General features: G+C 37.3%; 1 protein-coding gene across 1 annotated transcript in view; it reads left to right on the top strand.

Annotated features, from left to right (window-relative positions):
* The window catches only part of DOCK2 (dedicator of cytokinesis 2), a 146310-nt gene that overhangs the window by 1819 nt on the left and 119814 nt on the right, over window positions 1-24677 (top strand). Inside the window, exons 2-17 of the mRNA XM_065734474.1 lie at window positions 5428-5511; window positions 7921-7961; window positions 8537-8592; window positions 8740-8836; window positions 11021-11169; window positions 12921-13056; window positions 14874-15028; window positions 16438-16519; window positions 16996-17131; window positions 17657-17732; window positions 18721-18797; window positions 19181-19306; window positions 20315-20439; window positions 23117-23215; window positions 23969-24041; window positions 24116-24219. Coding sequence (XP_065590546.1) covers window positions 5428-5511; window positions 7921-7961; window positions 8537-8592; window positions 8740-8836; window positions 11021-11169; window positions 12921-13056; window positions 14874-15028; window positions 16438-16519; window positions 16996-17131; window positions 17657-17732; window positions 18721-18797; window positions 19181-19306; window positions 20315-20439; window positions 23117-23215; window positions 23969-24041; window positions 24116-24219 — 1616 coding nt within the window. The remainder of the gene's footprint in view (window positions 1-5427; window positions 5512-7920; window positions 7962-8536; window positions 8593-8739; window positions 8837-11020; window positions 11170-12920; window positions 13057-14873; window positions 15029-16437; window positions 16520-16995; window positions 17132-17656; window positions 17733-18720; window positions 18798-19180; window positions 19307-20314; window positions 20440-23116; window positions 23216-23968; window positions 24042-24115; window positions 24220-24677) is intronic.

Below are 24677 nucleotides of genomic sequence, written 5' to 3'. Positions count from 1 at the left end.
GAGATTAAGGAGTGCACCAAATGAGAAATGATGCAGTGAATTATCTGTACGTTTATGGGACTTTGTGCTTAAAACCACAGAGCAAATCTATAGCTTGGATGAATGTTATTGAAGTAAAGGGAACGGTGCACTCAGTTTGTGGAGGAGCAGCCTGACTTCGCTTGGTCATACTTCTTGAAGGTGGCACCTTTTCCATTGCATTCATTGTGGGGCAGACAGAAGTACACTTGGTTTGCTACAGAGTGACCTGCTCAAGAAAAAAGATTCTACGACTTTGTCTGAGCTGAGCTAGGAGCGGGCCAGCTGAGACATAACCCTGCTGCCTGAAGACATCAGCCAGGTTTCTATCTCTGGGCCTTACTGTGAATTTGAGTCTGTAACGTTTGTAGCTGGTGGATATCACATGTTAAAGAAACCAAGCCACGAAGGTTTTCTAAGCTGATACATCACAAACAGTAAGGGTATCATCTGAAGCCTCTCTGTTACAGAACAGAACAGGGAAACTGAGAACAGTCAAATGGACTTTCCAACAGTAATGCAATGTCAGTGAAGTGCACGCAATGGTTTCTTGTCGGTCTTATTCACAATTTGTGCTGTCACACAATTAAGTTAATAGATAACTGAGCACTCAAGGAAGGTCAGCGAGGCTGAAAGAAACGCTGCAGCTCATATACAGAGCTTCCTTTTCTCAGCTGTGCTGGCTGTTTGCTCACAGCCTGTTTTGTTTTCCTTAATTTACATGGGAAACTAAAAATGTATTTGTTCTTTTATTACATAACTAAATGGGAGTAGCAGGAGAATCTTTGACTCTAAACAGGTTTTAAAACCTGCTGAGCAACAAAGCAAACAAGAACATAACCAGGGAAACGGTCTCACTGAGGATTTAGGTACAGGCCTTTTTTTTTTTTTATCTTCTCTTTGGATGGACGTTGACAAGAGTTCTTGGAAATTAAATAACGTTACGTTTTTACAGATTGGATGGAAAGTAGTGCAGCAGTTTAACTCCACCAGTAGGAAGCTGAAGTAGAGTCGAAGCCTGGAACATGGGATAAGGATAACTGCAGTCACAAGGTGCTTTTTGAATTTAACATCTGTTGTAAGCAGATCACTGCAGCCTCTGCGAAATGAAGAACTATGGACCAGCTGAGTCACAGAGGCCAAGTGCACTGAAATTGATGAAGTTCCCAAGTTACAGAGACAAAGCTTTTTGACCACTTTGGACTATTTTGTTCTGAGTGTTCAGAAGCCTTTGTTTTCAAGTGAATGATGCTCACGTTGAATTTCTGTGCCTTTTGTTAAGTGTCCCTAACAGTTTCCAGTTCAGTGCCACCCAGGAGTTTCAGCTCAGGACTGTTTGTCAGCCTGCTTTGGAGCCAGCAGCAGTGCACTGAATGCATTTGGAAGATACCCTGGTCCTGGTTGAGATTTCTACCCACTGCTGCTTTAGGAATTAAGGAGCGTGTGCCAGATAGCTGACTCCACGGCTCTCTCTCATCCCAGCCACAGAAGTAGTATATCAGCTCTCTAGTGTTTTGGTTTGGTTTTGTTGTTGTTTTTTGCAATAATTTCCTACCAATATGCTAGGTTAGTTTTGACATCTATGTAGAATAGACTGCAGTGTAAGGGAGGCAGAGGTTTGTTCAGGGTACGTCGCCTCCGCTGTGAAATGCAGACCCTGACCCAGCACGCTGCTGCTGCTCGGGAAAGAGCAGTGTAGTGAAGTGTAGCTCTCCATAACAAGCAAACTGAAACAAGATGAAAAATAAGCTGAGGGAGGTGATCTCTTTATCTTCCAAGAAAATGATAAAGCCTGGCCCAATACTTCATAATGATTTCTAAAAAAATAAGTCACCTCAAAAATCCATCTGGCTATGAGGTATGTGAAGAGATGTACACTCACACACCTTAATTTCACAGTAGCTCAGAAATCAGTTTGGCCTCCAACCATTTGAGGTTTGTTACATATCCTGAACCCATGGAGTCTTCATTAGAACAACTGCACACTGCATTTACTGCAGCACACCTGCTCTGTAGGAGTTAAAGGCTGAGCCCCTGCTCAGGAATCCAGAACACAAATTATACAGGTTTCTCTCTGGAAGTCACCTGTGCTAGGACTGCATAATGCTTTTCTACAAGATCTGTCGGTGTCTTGGCTGAGTAATTTCACACTGGCTTTTATGAGGAGAAAAAGTGGCAGCTGAGCACAATAGATCTGTCAGGAGAGGAGGTGATACTTCCACATTACCTCTCAGGAAAGCAGCGTTGTAATAGCCCCCAAAATTAAATGCAACAGGACAGCTGAGGCTGTTCACTAGAACTTCAGCATATGCAGCACAGCTCCTGAGTTATGACTTAGATATTCCAGATAATTCTGCTATGGTAAAGTGAAATTAAGTGCTGACTCAGTAAAACGGAACCTGAGAAATTATTCTCAAATTCGTTTGAAATGGAAGGGGGGAAAGTAGCCAAGGAAACCAAGCAAGAAGGCTGCTGGTAAAAAGAGGCTCTCAGAAATGAAGCAGTTTAATGGCCACGCTTCTTTTGAAGAGCAGGAGTTCGTGTGAAGGAAATTAAGTAGGAAAGACAGGTAGGAAGACGAGGTTAATGAGTGGCTTCAGTTTGCAGGTTCCTGGAATAGTCCCTTCTCACCGATCCTGTCTTGCATTAGCTCACAGTCTGACTATGTGAATACCAAGGATGTGGCCTTTCCAGCACTCGGCTTCTCAGCTTTGAAACCAAGACTGTAATCGTTATGTCCCTGCCTCCATCAGCCACTTCTGGAATTTATATTTAAACAATTTAAACAACCAAAGAAGCAGAACAGGATCACAGAAATTCTGCTTTATTTAAATGCATACAAGAAAACATGAATGTCCTCGCTTAAGTGTAAGGACTGCCAGCACTTCGACTTGGTGCTTTGTGGGCTCGATAGTGTGTTTTTGAGTGAACGTGGATGCCTTCGAGCAGGCCACTTTCTCTTTCTGCTTTTAGGATGCCAGTAAGTGGAGTGGGACAACGTTCTTTCTTATGATATCACTTCAGGGTACACCTTGAAGTGGGACAACATCTTTCAGAGCTGCCCCCACAGCCAACTCCCCTCAGTTTTACTGTTTTGTGGTGGGTTTTTTTGCAAGATCTCAAATGGGATGGAATAACCCTTGGGCCAGGTTAGGTCAGCTGTCCTCATTCTGTCCCATCCCAGCTCCTTGTGCCCCCCAGGCCCTCAGTGGCAGGGCAGGATGAGAAGCTGAAATGTTCTTGGCTCCATGCAGCACTGCTCGGCCACAAGTGAAACAGTGCTGTGTAATCAACACTGATTCTTTCCAAAGCTGAAACACAGCATCGTACTAGACACTACACAGAAAGACATGACTCTGTGCTCTCTGAAACCAGGACAATTTATCAAATTTTCATTAGCAGCTAATAGTGACTGCCCTGATAATTTTTGAATGAAGCTGATAATACATGCTGTTGTGGCTGTTGTTTTATTGGAGAGTCTTTTGAAACTGTATAGGAGAGATGATTTCTTGTCACAAAATATCTGGCAATATCAGTAGTTAAAAACTTTAGCAGAAGTTTGTTGGGCACTTCATACAAAAAAAATATCTGAATGCTACAGTAAAATCTCATCAAGTTCCTACTTAGTCATATAGAAAAGCCTTAGCTGGTAAAGCCACTTCCTTTGTCAGTTACTTACTGCATTTTTCAGTGTATTATTTGTTATTAAGTGAAGTTATTCACAGATAGCAAAGCCAGTATGCACTGTTAATGTATGACTCAGTAATTTGCATCTGCATTTTGAGAGAAATGCAACTGGAAGTATAGCAGTGCAAGTCTTGAAATATGAAGTGTATTTCAGTCAACAGCACTCTTAATCTACAAGGATCCTTCAGGAGAACTATGTAAATGTAATGGCATTTTATGTACTTAGGATTACTTGCCATCTTGACTTACTGAATTCTCTTTCAAGATTATAGATGTCAGCTAATCTAAACTCAGTCATACATCCACTACTTAAATTTAATTTTGTGTTTAGCTAAGTCAGTTCAGCAAGATTGTGTTGAATAAATGGCTTAATCTATAAAGCAGTCTCTTCAATTTATTTATTTGGTTTGCTGTTTTTTTCCTTGTGTCTAATAATTCAGTTTCTCCTCTATACAGCCAGGAGGAGGAACTGGTGGGAAGGCTTCGTGTTAACAAGGAAAAAGAACTTTTTTTGGTTAAACAAGTCTCCTAATTTCCTTCAGATTTTTTGTATAAGTACAATGATGTAAAGACTGACAAGAAAACAAGCAATGGAAGATAAACGGAAAGTGATTTAGCTCTATACTTCTACCTTGGACAAATACTTGAAAGGCTGATTGGAGATTGAAAACTGCTTTTAAGTAAAACGTGTCACTGCCAAACATTTTGGCCTAGCAGTAATCAGCATGCAGCTCTAGAAGCCTCAGGGAGAAGGGTACAAAAAGTAGGTATAAATATGCTGACTTCTATAAATATGTGCCATCTTTATGGCACAGCAGAGGTCACAGTTAATGTGCTGTTCCTAATTGTACTGTTTAATTGTGGGTTTAGGTTCACGTATTTTAAATAGTTTCCCTGGGTGATAGTAGATTGAATAACCACTTCTAATCTTCAGCACTATTGTAAAAGTCTATTGAACAAGCACATGATGGAAAAAAAATACAGAAAAGAATGCTTACCATAGCAGCCCACATCCTGCAGCAGTAGAATGTAAAAACAAGTAAAGAAGCTCCGTTTTTCTTGATTTTTCTCTGAAACATAGCTAGTTTGAACAGCATACAGATAAACTTCTGATTAGAAGACTTCTTAAATCTTCCACTCTTCTCTTTTTCAGAGTGATTAAATATGGAAAATTAAGAATTTTTTTACTGTTTCCAAATGAAATAGTTTCACGTTAAGATGAAGTACCTTAATTCAAGAAAAGTTTAATAGAGTTTGCACACCTCTCTGTGTGCCCACTCTCCCCAGCATCACAGTCACTTGTGTAAACGGTGTGCTCCAATTCCTAGTCGGACCAGCAGACTAACAGACCTGCATGGCAGCAAACGTGCATATATGTATTAAAGATCTGCATTTAAAGGCGGAGTTGATGGTTGGACCTGATGATCTTAATGCTCTTTTCCAACCTGAATGATTCTATGATTCTCTGTGTTATAAAACCTGTCTGTGCAGGATAACTGCTATAGGTGGCTTGGTTTTCTTCCTGCACTGTTTTCAACACATTTTCAGAAGAGACAAAGTAACAATGGTAGATGAAGCTCATTGGTATAATTACAGTGTCATGTATTTATTCATTCATGTCTATTTATCTCAGTATCAGAATACTAATAAATGCTTATTTATCATTTTAACTGTATGTATGGCTGCATTAAAAATCAGTATTTTTGCCCTCTAAATTTTCAGCAATATACAATTTCAAAGGCACAGGAACACAACAGCTACCTCTCCAAATTGGCGATGTGGTCCATATCTTGGAATCCTGTGAAGGTAAGCTACAGTCTTTAAGCTGCAGTCTTCTTTGTTTAAAAAATGTAATCCTTTGTTTCACACTAATTGCCTGTATTGTGTAAGTAGCTGCCTAACAATGTTTTCTATATATGTATTTATATTATTGGTAGCAGTGTTCTATTTTAAGAAAGAACTTATTCATTTCTGGAGAGTCAAAAAAGTTACAGGACGTGGTTTCCTTGAGAAGCCATTACAAATTGAGGAAATCATCATGGTAAATATCTTTAGTGAAGTTCATGTCAGGTTGCACCTGATAGAAGTTGCATTAGATTTAATGCAAACCTTAAAGGATTGTGGGTTTGCTTCTAATCTAAATATTTATTGCTAGACAATTTTAATGATGCTATATAATTGTTTCTATTCAGCACTGATGTATTCCCACAGTACAATCCAGTTGTTCAAAACATTCTTTAGGACAGCATGATAGAAACAAATCTGAAAGTCATCCATCCTATTGAACATACTAAACAGAAGTCCAGGGCAAGTAATGCATGATAAATATTCAACATGCTGGCCTAAGCTTAGAGAGCTGGCATATGGAGATATCTGTCCAACTGCCATAAACAGAACGTAAATACAAGTGGCAGAAGAATGAAAGGACATCAACTTTGTAGATTTGTGAAGCTGATTTCATTGTTGTTGATACTGGCATGCAGGTGGTAATGGTATAGTCATCCTAATTGATCTGTACTAAATATTTTGGGGGGCGGGGGTCCTGGATTTGTAAGAGCAATTCACTGTGTGTGAGCATTGCTATAAAAAAAAGATGTCAGTCATTACACTGACAGTCAACAGGTGTATCTCCCAAAGCTCAGTGTAGCAATTCTTGTAGTGTTTTGAAAAAATAAAAAGCCTACATAATTCTTTAGACTTTGTATGTTTTGGTTAGGGGAAAAAATATACTGGTAAACCAGGAACCCCTCATCCCTGCACCGCCTCTGTTAGCTGCAGAAACCAGCAGCATCTCAGGTTTCTGACCTGAAATATGCTAAGGTCATAGTCAATTGTCAGTACAGTCTGGCAAAGGAAGAGGTAATCTTACGGGGTCATTGTTTATCTAAATGTCTGTTACAAATTTTCTGCTCTTAACATATGTCATAGCTTGCTTTTTGAATTATGTTTGCCAATGAAGAAGTGACAACTTTCATTCTGTGCACAAGGAAGCTCATCTTCTATCAGATACTTTAAAAAGATGCTGCCAGCTGCAGCTGAAGATTAATGGTTGTATTCTGTGCTATTTTTGTTTTGCACATGCAAAACATGCATGTAGAGCCTGTGCGTAGTCACAGAAAGTGGGATGAAGTAAATCTTACACATTTTGTTGAAAATTGGAGATGCAAAAATAACTCAGCTTTAAAAATGATTTGGAACTGTTATTTTTGAGAAATAATAGAAAGGAATCCTAGTGCTAAAAAAAAAATAGAGAAACAAAGCCTGTCCCAAATGTTTCTTTGAGGTCTGTGATTTCCCTGAATCTTTCAATTATCTTTGTGGACATCTGTGATGGGGAAGAGCTAATATCTCCTCATGTGATTACAGTCAGAAAAAGTATGCTTCTACTCATAGAAGGCTTTCTTAGGGATGAAATAGTGGCGTTGGAGTTCAGTAATGCTGCTATGAAGGTAATGTTTCATGATGATGGAATGTGTTCACTCTGAACACAGCTTCTAATTTAGCTTTTAATTTAGTAAGGTTGAACTCTTGATTTTATCATCTTTATAGAATTTTATTGTGTTTTAACAGGGGCACAAGTGGAACACAGCCTGAATTAGTGTTCTAATTACCACTGCTGCAGTACTGACTTCCTTTTTTGGTAGAGTCCTTCATTTGTTTTTGAGGTTCTACTTCGAACCTTATAGTAGGAAACGTCTTATTTGAGTTGGGTCCAAAAGCTACGGTGCCTTGTGGCAGAAAGATATCATTTTCTTCCTTGAGTTGGCAAGTTGGATGTGTAAAAGCCATGTATTGTATTGATCTAACACATAGGACACAATCAGAAGAGCTTCAAGGGCTTTTCAATATAATGAGTGATGTTTTATCAAGCTTTATCAACTTATATGTAAAGGTTGATACATTTATATATAAGGTTAAAAAAAAACAAAAACAAAAAAAAAAAACAGCTTATCCTTTTGTGCAAGAGTGGAGGTGTTATATTCTGCCTAAGAACGTTTGTTCCTTCTATGCAAGACTTGAAAGCAGATCATGCTTGCCAGTGCGTAAGCCTTGCTAACTGTTTCCTGATACTTGATTGTCTTTCTGTATTTTTTGAAATAGCTATTTTTTTTTTTCTAAACGTCCTGTGCCAGATAGCTCTTACATGGAAGGAGAAAGCATGAAGGCTTGTATGTTCCTGTCATACTGAATGTACTCTTTCTTCCTTACTTTCAGATTGGTACAAGGGATATTTAGTAAGACATAAAGGACATGAGGTAAGATTACACTATTCACTCCCATGAGCCTGTTCTTAAGGAATCAACTGACAAAGTGGTACGTGCTTTTAGAATGTCTCACCAGACTCTGTTCTGACCAGTGAAGCCTGCCACCTCTACCCTCATTCTTTTCAAGAGGAATAGAACAGTTTTGATACTGAACAATGTATGTAAGCATTAGAAGTAAGCGCTGGGCTAAATGCAGTGATGAAAACCTAATTACTGTGCCTGCAGGTTAACAAGCTGATCAAAATATCACTTGAAATGACTTTTGAGTTAGTTTATTGCAAAGTGTTTCTGCACTTTTTTTCCTAAGGGTCTTTAAGGCTACTTTTAATCCCAGGCTTTGTGCCACATACGAATTTCAGTTACGGCGCAGAGGAAAAATTAACAAAATCTGAGCTCAATTATCAAGACCAGATTTGCTAGTTCACATAGGGTTGTCATGGGCAGAGTGTTATTCAAACGTTCCTTTAGGATGAATTAAACTGTTTCAGCTGTAGTAGAGCCAGGGCACATCAGATCTTGAGACTGATAACAGGGTGCATTGTAATTTTCTTTTCTTCTCTCAACAGGGAATATTTCCTAAATCTTTTATTTGCATAAAGGAAGTTACTGTTGAAAAGAAAAGGTACTGAATTTAAATTTTACATTAACCATCTTGTCTGCTAAATCATGAATTATAACACATTTTATATGCCTTAAACACAGTAATTATAATATAAACTCATGAAACACTGGTAATTTTTTCACTGTGTTAATTTCTTCCCTTTCCTAGACACACAGAAAATGTAATACCTGCTGAAATTCCCTTAGTTCAAGAAGTTACCACTACACTCTGGGAATGGGGAAGCATTTGGAAACAGCTCTATGTGGTATGATGTTTTTGCACTGTGTGTGGCCTGCTGCAATAGTAATGCCTCCTATTTATTTCAATGGAAACTACAATAGACACAAAGAGCACAATAACTCTGATAGATCAAATTCTCAGCTACAAAGCACTGTTTCTCAACATAGTAACCACCACTGGCTATGTTTTCAACAGTGATGAACAAGAGCCTGCATGCTGCACTTGTAAACATCTGCAGCAGTGGAAGTGACCCACTATTACTGTCACTGCTGCTGAGATGCACCGCCCCACTTTGTGGACTCTGTAAGAGTCCAGCAAGCAATGATGAATGCCAATGGTTGCCATTTTTTCCACGTGGAGCAATTCAGTTACACGCCTTTACTTCATATGTGCTTCCATGTCTGATGCCATGTAACAGAATATTGGAAGGAAGGTTCAACTTCTACTGCCATCCCACCAACATCCACCTCTGAGGTCTTGGGCTGACATAATAAAATAGGAGGCACTACTTTTGGAGCTGCCCTTGTATTTAGTCTTCTTGGTGTATTCTGAGGCCTTCTTCAAAGTAGTGTCTTTTCATAGATGCAGGGCAGGGTCTGGGAGGACTGTTAGAAGGCTTCATGACTGAATACATCGTTACCTTTTCTTCAACAGCTTTATTTCAGAAGACTTTCACTTGAAACTGAAGGGTGGTGGCATTTCATGCCTTTATTTTCAACCTTAGTGTCACACACCTTATGAATTTTTGTTCTTCTCTGTGGAGTGCACAAGTTTCAAGACAGGAGCACTAAGTATAACTAAGGTGCACTAGAAAAAGCTTCTGTGTGTTAGAATTCTACTGGTAGTGTGTCGCTATTAACAACTAGCAATTTCCAGAAGCCACTTTTTCATTTTCAGTGTCTTAACTGTATGTTTCTTAGAGATATGTGTAATCATAATGATTTCAGAGGTATAGGTCAAAATAATCACTGCATCAGCATCTGTTCCTTGCAAAAAACAAACAAACAAACAAAGAAAAGGCTACTATTAGAGATGTTGCTCTTTTGCCCACTTTGTAATGCTCTGTTACAAAAAAAGCTAGTGTTTCATTTAGGAGGGAAAAAGAGTAGAGCTGTAGAAGTGATTCATGAATTTCTGATTTTTTCATTTGAACCCGAAATATTCTGGCAGGTGTCAACTACCCTTTATGTAGAGGCCAAATATTTCTTATAATGTTTTACCTCTGCTGCTGACTGGTGGGGCTTGAGTTCTGAAGAGAAGGAGTGTGTGTGGACCCAAAGAACCAGCAGAACCAAGAATACTGTCAGTAAGCTGTCTATGAGACACTTAGATATAAAACTTGAATTTTAAGGATAGCAGGCAGATCTGTCCATTTGTAAAGTCACAGATATTTTGCATGTTGTAACATAACCACCAGCTCTACCAATGCTAGTGATATTTTTAACCTGGCTGCCAAGAATTCATGAAGTTTTGACAAGAAACACATAAAAATATGGTGAATTCTCCAGTACCTGAGTAGTCTCTTCTGGACAACCTGTTACAACAAATTGCACCGACTCTGACTTATTCTAGGTTCCTTGTTACTGAATTTTTATTTTTCCTTGTTAGGGCAGAGAAACCAATGCTACTGTGTAGTTTTTCCATGTTAATACATTCATTTTCTGAAAGTAGTTACTTTTGTCTTCCTCTTGTTAAAAATATTTTATTTACTAACTTTTAGTTTCAGTGGATGACACTGGATCTGCTGTAGTGACTTCTGTGCGTTCTGTGTCTTTTGTCTTAAACGCATTAATACCACTGTGAAATGTTTTTCTCAGCATGCTTCTGTCAGTGCATTATACAAAAATAAATTACCTCTCTCTAGTGGTTTCTTTTGATGAGACTTAATGACCAAAATCACTTGTCTATGCCCACACCAAATGCTTATATTTCATGTTGTTCTTTTACAGTCACATTGGAGATTGTGTCCTAAAAAATTAGTTGAATGAGAGGAGGAAGGAATTCAGGTTCAGTGATTTTAGACTTTCTGGAAAGATTTGTGGAGAAATGAACAGAAATAGAGATGAGGATTTGATTAGCAGAGTACTTTTTCTCATTCTTGCTCCTGCAGTCATTTAGCATGACAGAAGGCATTCGTTAATTATCAAGGCCAATCTTTCACTTCAACTTTCTATGAAGTCTGAAAACTATATTCTTCTTCTATACTTAGACAAATAAGAAAGAGCGGTTCCTGCAGGTACAGTCTATGATGTATGACTTAATGGAGTGGAGATCACAGCTTCTATCCGGGACTCTGCCAAAAGATGAGCTTAAAGAACTCAAACAGAAGGTCACTTCCAAAATTGACTACGGTAATAAGTAAGTAGCCTACACTGCTTCTGAAAAGCATGATTTATTTTAAAGTGCTCAGCTAGAATAGAGATTATGAGAAATTTTTCCTTGTTGTGGTTTTGTAGTTTGTTAATATTTGATGTGGACATTGTAAATCATTCTTTGCAAACTTCTGTTACACTTTCAGTAATAATAAATATCACACTGAGACTTCTCATGCCAGATACTATTTTCAAAACATTAATTTATTTGTGAATTATGGAAGTATCAACTTGTCAATTTTAAATGTTTGAGGTCAGATGAGAGTGGCCTTTATATCGGTGTAATATCAGTGCACTCAGGCCCAAAACCTCATCTATCATAAATACAGCCAACTTCTACTAGAGTTAGGCAACCACTTGAGCAGTAGTGTTGAAAGACCTTAGCGATGTATAAATAGCAGAAGCTTGTAGTGTACAGAGTCTTTGTTAAAGGCAATTTTCTTCAAATTTGCTAGGGAATTTCCATGCAGAATTTAGTTCTGGTAACAGAAGTGAAACCACTATAGGTTGAATAGTTACTTAACAAAATGCCTTACTTGCTGATGAAAAGTCATTCTAGGGCAATATATTTTTGGCAAAAGTGCTGTTATGCAGGTTGATAGAGAAGAGCAATCTTGATAAACCAGTCTTCACTTTAGGCATTTTACATTCAGTGGAATCCATTGATGATCTGTACTAAGCTACTGAAAATAACTGCTGCTATCATGGTCCAAAAGCCCAAGTGTAGTTGAAAGTCTTCAGCTACTTGTGGCTTAGACATAAGCAATGACCTGAGATGCTGTGAAATTCCTATCTTGTTCACTGATCTGGATCTACAGGTTTCTGTTAAGATGTATTCTTACTGAACATACTATGGGAATACACATATTCAGACATATTGTGTAGAACTGAGTGGTTATTCCAGGACAAATTTGGACTTGGGAGTCCTTCAGTCAAAGAATCTTATCTCTGTTCAAAAGAACATTAATGCTTCTTTGCTGTCAGACTATGAGATAGCTTTCCCGAGAGGAACAAGGATAGAGAAGGTTTAAAACGGCTTGGAAATGGATAGAGACAGAGTGCCAGGTGGGTAATATTTGTAAACAGCTGAAAGTGTAGCATTGCGTTGTGATATATGAAGAAAACTTGCCAAATTGTGAAGAAAGGAGAAAGGGGATGAATAGAGACTGAGTGGTCATTGTGAAAGAGAAGGTTGAGTGCCATGCTGGGAGAGATTATGGAAAGATACTGACACAAGATGAATAGGGTGGTACAGGTTGTTTCAAACAATGCTTGCAGTGCCATAAGGGTGGATGAAGAAGATCAGTTTTAGAGGGAGATGTACTAGTAAGATATCCTGGATAGACAAGAAATATCTGTTGACTGACATCATGGCACTCTATGTAGGAAGGTATGGAATCTTGGGAGGTTGCACTCAAAAGTAATTACTGCTGAGGAAAAAAAGGTGAAATAAAATGAAAAGGGACAACTTGTATGAGAACAGCAGAAAAGACTGAACGTGCTAACCATTTGAAGGCTTTGACAGTACCATCAGTTCCTTAAAATAGATGAATATTGAACAGCAGCTTGAAATGAAATTGTAGATTTGGGTGGTTTTTTTTTTCTCAATTAAATGCTTTTATTTAAACTTACTTAACTGCTTTAAAACATGAAAAAAATCCTTGTGCATTACATTTCTAAACTGTATTTTTATAGAAGACAACTATTGATAAAATTATAATCTTTCTATTTTCACAGGATACTTGAGCTAGATCTGATAGTTAGAGACGAAGATGGAAATATCTTGGATCCAGATAAAACCAGTGTCATCAGCCTATTTCATGCACACGAAGAAGCAACTAATAAAATCACTGAGCGAATTAAAGAGGAAATGGTAGGAAGGATGGGACAAACTTAATGCTTCCTCTGCTAAAAATCAAAAAGAAAAAACATACAAGGCTTGAAGGACAACTTACCAAAGAAAGCTGGTCAACACTGTTGCCCCTAACTTAACTAAGTAGTAGATTCACATTCATGTGTTAGAATTACAGTGAAACATTGTATTGAGTTAGTTGTATTTGTGCACTGGATTTAATCTTTCTACTAGACTGAAAGCCTGTGTCTAAAGCTGGTTCAAAATCAATTCTTGGATTTCTAATTGGAAAAAAAGACTCCTAACTCCATCTGTGGAATACCCAGTAGCCTGAGTTGCATAGTGAGTAGTTAGATACTGGGAGTTCAAGCTGCACACTGTGATTAACCAAAGATCTTTTAGAGCATCTTCTGAAAATACAGGTTGCCAGCTCTAAGTTGCAGCTTGTTAGTTTGAAGGAGCTGAAGAATTTAAACTTAGTAACAAAATAATAAACTCGGAATAACCTTGTGGCCACCAACATCTAGTGTGTTTAAGTAAAGCTAATAAGGGCATGTAAGCTTTATCTTCTAAAATGCAATGCAAGTGACTACATTTTGTTTTCCTCTTCACTATTAAGTCTGTTAAAAGACTTAGGAGATACTTGAGTTCTTCATACATGAGAAAGTAAATGATGATAAAGGAAGCAAAACTTTGACAAAAAATGTTTTGCCATCATGACACTTTAATAATGCCCACGCCAAATTGTTGGAAATCACCTTACCGGTTGTTCTCACATTATGAAATAAATCTTGCTTCCCAAATAACAACATGTAATTAACTGACAATACATGGAAAATAAAGCTCGGTTTTCTTCAACAGACTATTTCAACTTGTTCAAAAACCAGAAGAAAACAATGGATAAAAAGAGCTTTAGGCATTATCTGTCAATTATCTGTCAAGTGTCTATTTCTAGGTGGTTAAAACAAGATGTGGTTGGAAATTATGTACCTCTTTTTGAGATGGTGATTATTCTCAGATATGCCCCAATCTCAGCATATGCCTCTATTTTATTTTTATTTTTTACATGTGTAATTATTTTGTTTTTAGAAAGTTTTATTTGTCTTCTTAATGCTCCTAGTGTGCTGCAATTTCGCTATGGTGAACATAGCAGGTCTTCTGCTATATATATCATGTTCAAAAAATCATCTTGTGCAGATTTCTAGGTTTGCCTCTGTAGTGAAAGCTTGATATTTTCTCTTCTGCTCTCAAAAAGTGACAGCAATGTTTCACCTATTATACAACTGTCCTGTGCCAAAAGAATTGGCATTCAGTGTTAAAGTCCACTAAGTCCTGCAAAAAAAAAAAAAAAAAAAAAAAAAAAAAGGTTTTAAGGCAACTTTGTCATCAACTTTTTCATTATTTGCACACTGAAGTCGCTCCCTAGGCTGATCAGTGCTTTGAAGAACTTGATCTTAGCTTTTCATCTTCTTACATACCTTGAAGGCTCTGGTGAAGAAGGGGATGCAAGGAATCTTTGTGTGTATGTCACTTCCTCACATGCTAATTAACCTGCCAGATTTTTGCCTTCTTCATACAAAAGGATGTTGATTAGGTGGTGAAATATTGAGAGGTGTCAGAAACTAATTTACTGCTAATTTTTGCAGTGCTAAGCAATCCCTGAGGAATAGCCAGGACAATGTTTTCTTGATGGAAGATGAGCATTTTTAATTCAAATGTCGCTGTCTGATGGCTCTTAAAGTGGGCAGAAAGTGTTGAGTTTGGAAGACCATCTGCAATATGTAATAAAAATTGTACTTGCTCGTGGATCTAGCTATTGATTTTTCTTCTTTGAGCAGTCAAAGGACCAACCAGACTATGCATCATACTCCCGAATGTCTTCATCCCCCACTCACAGTCTGTATGTCTTTGTTCGGAATTTTGTTTGCCGAATTGGAGAGGATGCAGAGCTCTTTATGTCACTGTATGATCCACAGAAATTAACAATTATAAGGTAAGTTATAAGGTAAGCTTTTCTTTCTTTTTTTTTTAATGTAAGAAAAATTATAGTGGTAGAAGCTGGCCATGAAGAAGCACAGTCATTGCCAACATGCTAATAATGAAAAGGATATATAAATATAAGGAAGAAGATTAGAGAAAAAAGGGGAATGTGTGGGCAGATTTAGTTGCTGGTTGGAGTGTAAGGGGAGCCCAGGTATTTTGAAAGCCAGTTTCTGGAGTGAGGATTTCAGAGTTCTGGAGAATTGTCAGACCACTTCTAAATTAGAAATACTATTTATTACTATAGTACTGTTTGGTGGGATTTTCATTACAAGTAAAGATTATATTTTTTTTTTCCTTTAAAGCTGTTACAGAATTTAGGAGAAAGAAACTTCATGTGGTAGTTGTAGCAACTGTGACCCATCACGTGTTGAGGTTGACCAGACTGCCAATCCAGCCAAAAGTAGTCATATTAGGTAGATCTGAGACAGTTGTTAAATTGGTTTTAAAAGGAGAAGTGAAAGAGGGAAATATACAAACTCCAGAGATGACTGTTCTTGTTGGTAATCTAAAGGTAATCTTAAGCTTGACTTGAGAAATTGATGGGGATCCTTCTTTTGTGTAAACATGCCTCTCTAAATGTAATATCATTGCTTCCTTCATAATTTATGAGAAAGAGTTTATTGATGTGCCAGAATACAAAACTGGATTGTAGCTCCATAAAGTACAATGAGTTAAGACGGGAGGAATCTCTGGAGGTCACCTAGTCCAGTCTGCTTGTTAAAGCTGGGCTGGCTTAGATCAGACTGTTCAAGGCCTTATCCAGTCATGGCATTATTACCAAGGATGGAGATTCAACAGGCTGTCTGTGTACTTTGCAAATACTCTGAACTTCCTTGGCTCTATGAGGAGGAAGTAGTCATAGATTGAAACTATCTTCTGGCAAATGTCAGTTCCAGGCCTGAGTCTGGAATCTGGATTTGTTTTGCCAGACAATCTGTACAGATGACAATAATAAAAAGAGTTTTCATTGCACCTATAAAAATAGGTGTCTGGAAGAATGACTTAGAGTGTCACTGGATTGATCACTTCAGTTACTTGATGGGGAATGTGTTGTGTGTGAAAAAGTGCTGAAAATTGAGGTGAGGATAAAAATTGAAGAATATATATGTTAAAAGGGAGAGTAAGATTGTCTGATGATTTCTATCAGACAGCGCATAATGTTTCTTTCCTCCAAAAAGGGTGCCATTTTCTCTAATGTTAGAGTTATTTTTCTGACGATGTTTTGTACAGTACTATTGTCTTTTTAGTCTGGTTTTAGCTTCAGACAATCACCACAGGCTATTGTTGGTTACATGACTTTTTTACATACTTTGAAGAATTTGGAATCACATGATAATAAGAAACTTTTCTTCACAACAGTGAGAATTACTTGGTGAGATGGGGGAGTAGAGGCTTTCCAAAAGAAATTGATATGCTCAACAATCTGAAAGTAGTGTTTACAGTAAGTGTTTTCTATATTTCCTTATATTTTATTTTCAAATCAGATTGTCTCTTTTCTGTGGTCACTATCAGAAGATTGAGCAAGATGATGAAGAAAACAGCAAAATGACCAGTCCTTGAGTGCTGCATGACAGTGACTCTGTCCTTCCTTGAAAGCAGTTTGTGCCTTTTCTCTAATGTCTTCCTCATTAATTTACTGACATATTTGATATTTTATCTCCTGTAGCTACTGACTGCTTCTTTATGCATCTTAGCCTACAATTACTTTAAATTTTAATGTGTCAGACTTTTTCATCCTTTCTGTGAACTCCGAGAACTCAGGCTGTTGTAGTGTTATTTTTTGTCCCCACTGATTATTTAGACTCATGTAATTACAGATGGTCCTTCTTAACTTTTACAACCTAGTTCTTCCCCAAATAATACTTTATCTTTTTTTTATTATTATTATTTTAATTTTATTTTTCTATGGTCTCTTAGGACCTCGGAAATAAAGACCTTAGCAGAGATAAAGTTTATTTGGTTTGTCAGATAGTCCGAGTTGGAAGGATGGATCTTAAAGATACTAACTCAAAGAAATACACACAAGGACTAAGGAGGCCTTTTGGAGTGGCAGGTAAGTGAATGCTCTATCTGAAGCAGTAGTTAACTGGTAATTGCCAGCCTTGGGCAGTAGAATCTACCACAGCACACCAGAATCTAAAATGGATGTATCAACCATCTTCCATCCTTAATGGTTCAAGTCTGAAAAGACTGAATTTACACTAGCATTTTAGTTCATGTCATTTAGTTCATGTGCTTTTGAATTTAATTTTCTAAGTACTAGAGTACTAGTAAGAGTGGATGAAATAAAACCACTGTTTATGTGCCAACAGCACCACTAATGTGAGTGTGTACACATATTTTTCCCAGGATCAGACTAGAACTAAAGTAATTCCTCACGTAGCCTCACGTTTGTAGAGTGCACATGGCACTAGAGGCTCTGCTCCACAATTTGATCTGCATTGGCTTACACTTCTTCCTAATGAAAATCTGTATTAACCTTGAGGAACAAGAATACATAATATATAGTATTACTGGACAGGAGAAGATATTTAGCAATGCCATGATAAGTTTTGATTATTTTCTTTTACTTTTCTAGTCATGGATATTACAGACATCATAAAAGGAAAGGCGGAAAGTGATGAAGAAAAGCAACATTTCATACCTTTCCATCCGTAAGATAGTCATAAATATCCTAATGTTGTACACAAAACTTCTTTGTATCTTCAGCTGCAAAATGACCTGTGAAAGGCCTCAAGAAAAAATAATTTTTCCCTTTAATGTTTTTATGTTGTGCTAATGTTAATTATTTAAGTACCAGTTTAAAAGGCATTTAAGACTTGACAGGAGTTGCATAGCATGTTAAATAAATCTAGATTGCTACAACTGCTCTCCGAGTCAGCTGGTCTCATGTCCTATTTAACAACATTAATCAACAGCAAAAGCTAAATTGTTATACATCCAATGCAGCAATCTTTACAAGTTTGAATAATTAGTGATTTATGTGCTTGATTCTGTTTTAAATTTGTGAAAAATATGAGTAAGTATTCTGAAGTAAAGCAGTGGAATTGTCACACATCAGCTATCCTGAGAGTAATATTTAGAGGTTATAGGCAGACAGACCAGCTGCCTAAAAACGTGATACTCATAAATTAAATGGATGCATGTCAGTATTCAATGGAAATGTATTTGCACATTCTACATTGCACTACTATTATGTGCCATGGAGAATAAATTTAATTCTGAAAATAAATCAGCGTGTCAAACTTCCAGCCTATTGCACTTGTTTACAATTTGATGCCAGTTGTTTGCGATGCAAGAATTTGTTCATAATTTCAAAAGTCACTTAAATAAATTTGCATTTTATTTGTCAGGTTATGGAAACTGGGCTGGACAGGCACACTGCTATGTGCATTCAGGCTGAGCTGTCCTACAGAAGGACAGGTTTCATACTGTGGTCAGTGTGTCACAGACCACAGTTCCTCAGGTTGTTGATTTCATCTTGTTTTCACTTTGGTCTCTGTAACTCAGACTGAGAGATGATGAAATTACCAAATGCATAATAATAATGTCAGATACAGCAAAGAGAACTGAGGCTGTTTGTCATCTGTGTTCTGACACTTATTGCTTAACTCCTGGTAGTCACTGTTTTTATTCCTGCAGGGTAGTGGCAGAGAGTGACTTTTTACACAGTCTCCTAAGCAAAATCACAGCATCAAAAGGAGATAGTGGTGGACAAGGTGAAGTACTGTTGTTTTTTTTTTAATCAAGTAACAAGTGATTTCAGTGGAACTTCATTTTATACTGTTTAAATTTTAGAGTAAGGCTTCTGTGTTATTGCTGTAACACCACAGACACGGGTGAACTTTCAAGCCAGCAGGGAAGAATCATGACTTTGTTGCAGATTGTAGGAGGTTATTTAAATTAATACATAATGTTTTGGATTATCAGCATTTATTTCCAGTTAAGGTAAGTGGAAAAAGTGAATTCCTAGTATTTTGGTCAAGAGAAGAGTGCATAATCTGATTATAGGTGGGTTTTTAGTTTAGTTTAGTTTTTCTTTCCTTTAGTATAAATGCAATCTTTTAATTTTTTATTCTTTTTTTTCTCCCCCTCCTGACAGGTCTGTGGGTGACTATGAAAATGCTTGTTGGAGATGTGATTCAAACAAGGAAGGACTACCCGCATCTTGTAGACAGAACAACAGTTGTTGCTAGAAAGCTAGGATTTCCTGAAATAATCATGCCAGGTAGGAGGTTCTTTGTTCTGCAATGGAAGTCGATTTTTTAAAATCATTTTATTATTTTTAATATATCATATAATATATCAAAATATTATATTATAATATTATATTATAATTATAACATAATAATATATAACATAATAATATAATGTAAATAATATTATATATAATATTATTAACATTAATATTATTTACATCATTAATTATAAACATTAAATTAATTATAATATTATTATATTATTAATATTAACATTATATATAATATTATAATATGATATAAATAATAATATAATATAATATAATGATAATATATAATATATATAATATAATATAACATATAGTAATATGATTATAATATAATATATTATAATATTATTTTTTAATTAATTGATTTTTTTTAGGCTTAATTACTGATATCTGTAATTGGTTACTGTGTCTATAGAATTCACTCTACATGTTAAATTTGCCTTAGAACTAGAGGCTTACGTAAAAATGAATTCCTTGGATAATATCACAGTCCTTTGTTAAAAAAGCAAACAAACAAACAAACAAAAAAAAACCAAACACAAAACAAAACAACACCAAACCAACTCATCTCCCCAAAAAGCAAACCTCCAAACCTTCAAGTTAAAATCTAGGTACTTTTAAATCTTTCTAACGGGAGAACATTAAATTTCTTTGGATAAGACAATGAAAATACAAAGTTCCTTCTAGAATGACAGCTGTGTAGTTGGCCAGACCAGAATGCAGAAATGGCATCCTGCTGCCATCTCACCAGCAGGTGTCAGTGCAGGACGAGAGTAAGTGGAAGTCACTTTCAGGAATGCTGTTTTCAGTCGTTGCCCAGTTCATCGTACTATCAGCTAAGAATAAAAGAGCTGAAAATCGAAGTTCAGATGGAAAATAAGACGTTTGCTATGGCAGTATGTTTTCCCGTTGGAAATTACTGTGAATTTCATTCGACCCTATGTTCTCACTGCATTTTCATTCATAACTTTTTCATTTCTTTTTTAGGAGACATTAGAAATGATATTTATATCACACTGCTGTATGGAGATTTTGATAAATACAATAAAACAACTCAGAGAAGTGTGGAAGTAATAATGTGTGTTTGTGATGAAGAAGGGAAAACCATACCAGTAAGTGTTTTTGTGTTTATTCCCTGTATGATGGACGTATAAACATGAAGTACTTAAGAGAAGTATGCCTTAAAACTTGTTACAAAATCTTATGAAATACCATTATAGGCGAACATTATTCTCACACTTGACATATTTCAATGGATTAATTTTCTGATATTCAGTGTAAGGGATCTGGTCAAATCCCATAAATGTCTTGCATAATACTGTAAAACTGCTGGAAAGGAGAAGTAAATATGAATGACCTACTTTAGCTGTGACTAATGAGCAAACAGATTAAAAGCTGTTTCTCACAATTACTACATTGTAACTCCCAGGGTTTTTTTGGTGGGAATTCATGGAGGAATGTATTTGTACATTTAAATGTACAGAGTACCATTTCTTTCACATAAACCCTGGATTCATGCCAGGAAGACTGTTCCTTCAGTGAAGTCCATGGCAAATAAATAAAGTGAGAGCAGAGCAGTGTGGACAGGTCACATGCACAGAATGAATATTTACAGTGTCTTTTTGTTAGTCTGTTTCTGTTTTTATGAACTTTTATCGTTTCCTTAAGACATTTTAACACCAGTTCAGTATTCAGAGGAATTTTCAACCTTACGAGCTTCATACTGTTCTTGAACTCACAAGGGTGAAATCATACTGACGCTTCCTGAGATAAAATAAAGCTAGGAAAGCTCACTGTACTTCATGAGTTGCTGAAATGTCAATGTGTTTATGAATTACAGCTAGACATTTGACCTTAAAAATAGCTTCAAAGCTTAAATAAAGAGTATCCTAAACACACACATAATAACTAGGGTCTACACACTAACTTGTAACCCCGATCACAAAGCATACCTTTGAGTACAGCTAACTATCAGCCCTATGGAGAAGGACCTGGGGATCCTGGTGGATGAAAAGCTGGACACGAGCCAGCATTGTGTTCTTGCAGCCCAGAAAGCCAATGGTATCCTGGGCTGCACCAGAGAAAGGTGGCTAGTAGAGAAAGGAGGTTATTGTCCACCTCTATGCTGCCCTTTTAAGGCTCCATCTGGAGTAATAGGGTTAATTAATTAATTTCAAATGAGAGGGCTAGAAGAACATCTACTGTTGTGAGTAAAAGCCCTCTTGTACTAAGTGAATGTCACAGAACACATTTGAACAAGTTGGTACATAAACCTAGAAAAACCTTCCTTTATGGAGGTGAGACTTACCTTTCTGTAGTTAAGTTGCAGAGGTCAGACCTTAGAAACCTTCGAGTATCAGCATTGCACCTTTCTTGTCACCACGTGTCTATCCTGGTGTTTGGAGATTCACATTGTTCACTGAATCTTTAGCATTAAAGTTGCAACCTTGCAGTAGTTAGTGTAGCCTCTATGAGGTTAGCTTCATCTGTGCCTTCAGTAACAGTCAGTACACTTGCTTCTTTCAGAAAGTTTCACATCTGATGCCTCGTGAGGTGTCAGTGGTTGTGCTTCCTCTGTTATCACCATTAGTGATCATTCTACATGTGCAATCAGACTGGGAAGATGGAATTGCATTACGATTCTTCACAGATCCACTTTTCAACTTGATAGAAAGTTGAACTGGATTTCTACTGGTTCTGGCAGTCATTAGAGCATTGTAATTTGTGCTGTGGGGTTTGACCAGATGCGAAATGGAGCTGTGTCAGGGAAGGTCAAGCTGGGTGTTAGGAAAACTTCACCTGAGGGTGGTTGGGCATGGAACAGGCTCCCAGGCAGGGGGGCATGGTCCTGAGCTGCCAGAGTTCAACAAGTGCCTGGAAAACTCTCTTAGATGTAGAGTTCAAATTCTGGGCGGTTCTGTGTGGAGCCAAGAGCCAGACTCAGTGATTCTTGTGCATCACTTCCAACTTGGGGGTATTCTGGGATTCAATCAAAATCAGGAATTAAACAGGATGAATTGTAAGTGAAAATACAGAGGGGAGGTGTCTTTGAAATGGTTTTTGGTAAAGAGATCTAGACTAGGCTAGAGGGAAAGGAAATGGAGAAATTAAACTTTGGCTGAAAGGGAAAAGACAAGAAAATAAATAAAAAATTGTAAATATTGGAGGAAAAATACAGGAGGACAAACTACTGGTGCATCTACAACTTCTAGTTCAGAAATCACCTTTGGTACACAGCCAGATAGTTCTGTGATTCTGCTGGAAGTGAGTATTTTAAAGTCAGGGGAGAACTCAGTGGAGTGATTAAAGCTAGATTGTTGTGTTGTGTCCCTCCCCTACTAATTGACCTGAGTGCCTTCATTACTTGAGTTCATCAGCTGGAAGAGAAACACAGCCTCTGTTCGTTACCACAACCCTGTACAATGTCATCTGGTGCTAGGTCCTCTATAATGATGGAAAGCGTTTGTTTTTGTTGTGTTCAGAGGCTTGGAAAACATTATCTCCTGCCAAGGCTTCCTTTCTGTTTGTAATGTAAACATTATTTCGTTTTGAATGACACCACACCGAATTCAGAACTGTTTTTTCAAGGCAGTCCCTCTTGCCCCATGACTTACGCCAGTCCTGTGGTCGTGCGCCCGTTCCCGCCTCGCGCTGAGGTAAAGCTGCTGCCCAGAGGCGGGGTGCCAGAGAGGCTCACTCTGTGGGTTCGCATTGGTTTTGCACGTGTCATAATGGTTGACAGGAATTCACGAGCCACTCAAGTGTGTGTTTTTCCTCTTTTTTTGTCAGAACGCTGTTTGCCTGGGAGCAGGGGACAAACCTGTCAGTGAATATCGATCGGTTCTGTACTACCAGGTCAAACAGCCACGCTGGATGGAGACCTTAAAGGTCAGGAGCTCCCTGCTGAACATGTGGTGCTGCCTCGTGTGAGGATGAAACAGGGTTAAAGGCTTAAATTGCATGGGAAAGAAAAAAAAGAGCAAACTGAAAAATATTCTTTTAAACCACAACAGGAAAATACCTAAAAGCAAAATTCTTGCATCTCTTTAGCCTCAGCTAATAGTTAAAGGCACCGAAGCTAGATGTGATAACTAGAAAATGACCAGAAACTTCTAGAAGTGGTTCTTAAAAAGCATGCCTGAGGCTTGAGAGTAAGTGTAATTACTTTTTAAAGGCACCAGTGAAGGTGACATTGCCTGCAGGTGTGCTGCTGAGCATGGGGGGAAATTGAAGTGTTTTTTGGAATCAAAACACATTGCTCTGGAAACATTGACCATTTCTGCATTTTGCTCTGTGTGTTAGTTTGCTTTTAAATTTGCCTGATTCCACTCATAGGTGGAATCATTGGCATCAAGTCACCAACAGTAGATCCCCTCAGAAAGTGTAGTTAATGTGAAGGATGTTACCTAATAAGAATTTCAAAGGGAAGTTGTTTATTTACAAGTGAAGGGTGCTACGAGTCTAAAGTTTAAGCATTACAAGCTTGATATCGTTATTATTTTTTTGACAACTGGCCTGTTGCATATTTTGGCATCATTATTAGGTATGGTAATTAAGGAATAAAGCAGTCGTTCTGAGATCCTACTCAAGGTTGTGAAAAAGAATTTGATCACAGAAATGTATTTTCTGCTTTCACTAAAGGTAGCAGTCCCTCTTGAAGACATGCAAAGAGTACATCTGCGCTTCGTGTTCAGGCACAGGTCATCTCAAGAGTGTAAGTGGGGAATTTTTACTTTTGTGAATTATGATTAATTGATTGATAGTCAACCATAAATATTGATTTTACAGCTAAAGATAAAGGAGAAAAGAATTTTGCAATGGCCTACATAAGGCTGATGAAGGAGGATGGAACAACTCTTCAAGATGGTGTCCACGATTTGTTAGTCCTAAAGGTATTGGATTCTTATTTTTTCCCTTTCTTCCTGACTGAGCCTATATAAATATATTGTCTTTGACTCCATTTTATTATTCCATCTGAGACAAAAATATTTTTTATTTGTTAAAAGTAAGATTGGTTCTTCAATGGTTGTTAAATGTTATTCTGTGTTTTAATTACAGAGAGTTTGTGGAAGAACAATGAGAGTCGGTTATTCTTTCTCCTATTTATTTATTTTTTTTAATTTATCTGATTTTGATCTTCTCTATTAATAGAAAGTCATGTGAAAACTTAGTACCTGGAAATGTGCCATTGTTCTGGCTGAAGAGAGGAATTATCATGGAATGTAATCTTAGGGAGTTGTTTGAAACTGCTTCACTTCTGTAGTTTCTCAGACAGAAAGATGAAACTTCCAGGAATTTGATTTTGGACAGGAAGAATATTGTGTTGAGTAATCCTGATTGAACACAGGTA

This window comes from Cyrtonyx montezumae, unplaced genomic scaffold (assembly GCF_038088225.1).
Source record: "Cyrtonyx montezumae isolate F1298 unplaced genomic scaffold, pur_monq_1.0 scaffold_18, whole genome shotgun sequence".
Classification (NCBI taxonomy): domain Eukaryota; kingdom Metazoa; phylum Chordata; class Aves; order Galliformes; family Odontophoridae; genus Cyrtonyx; species Cyrtonyx montezumae.
Note: the sequence above shows the minus strand (reverse complement) of the source record. Positions and strands in the feature narration are given on the sequence as shown.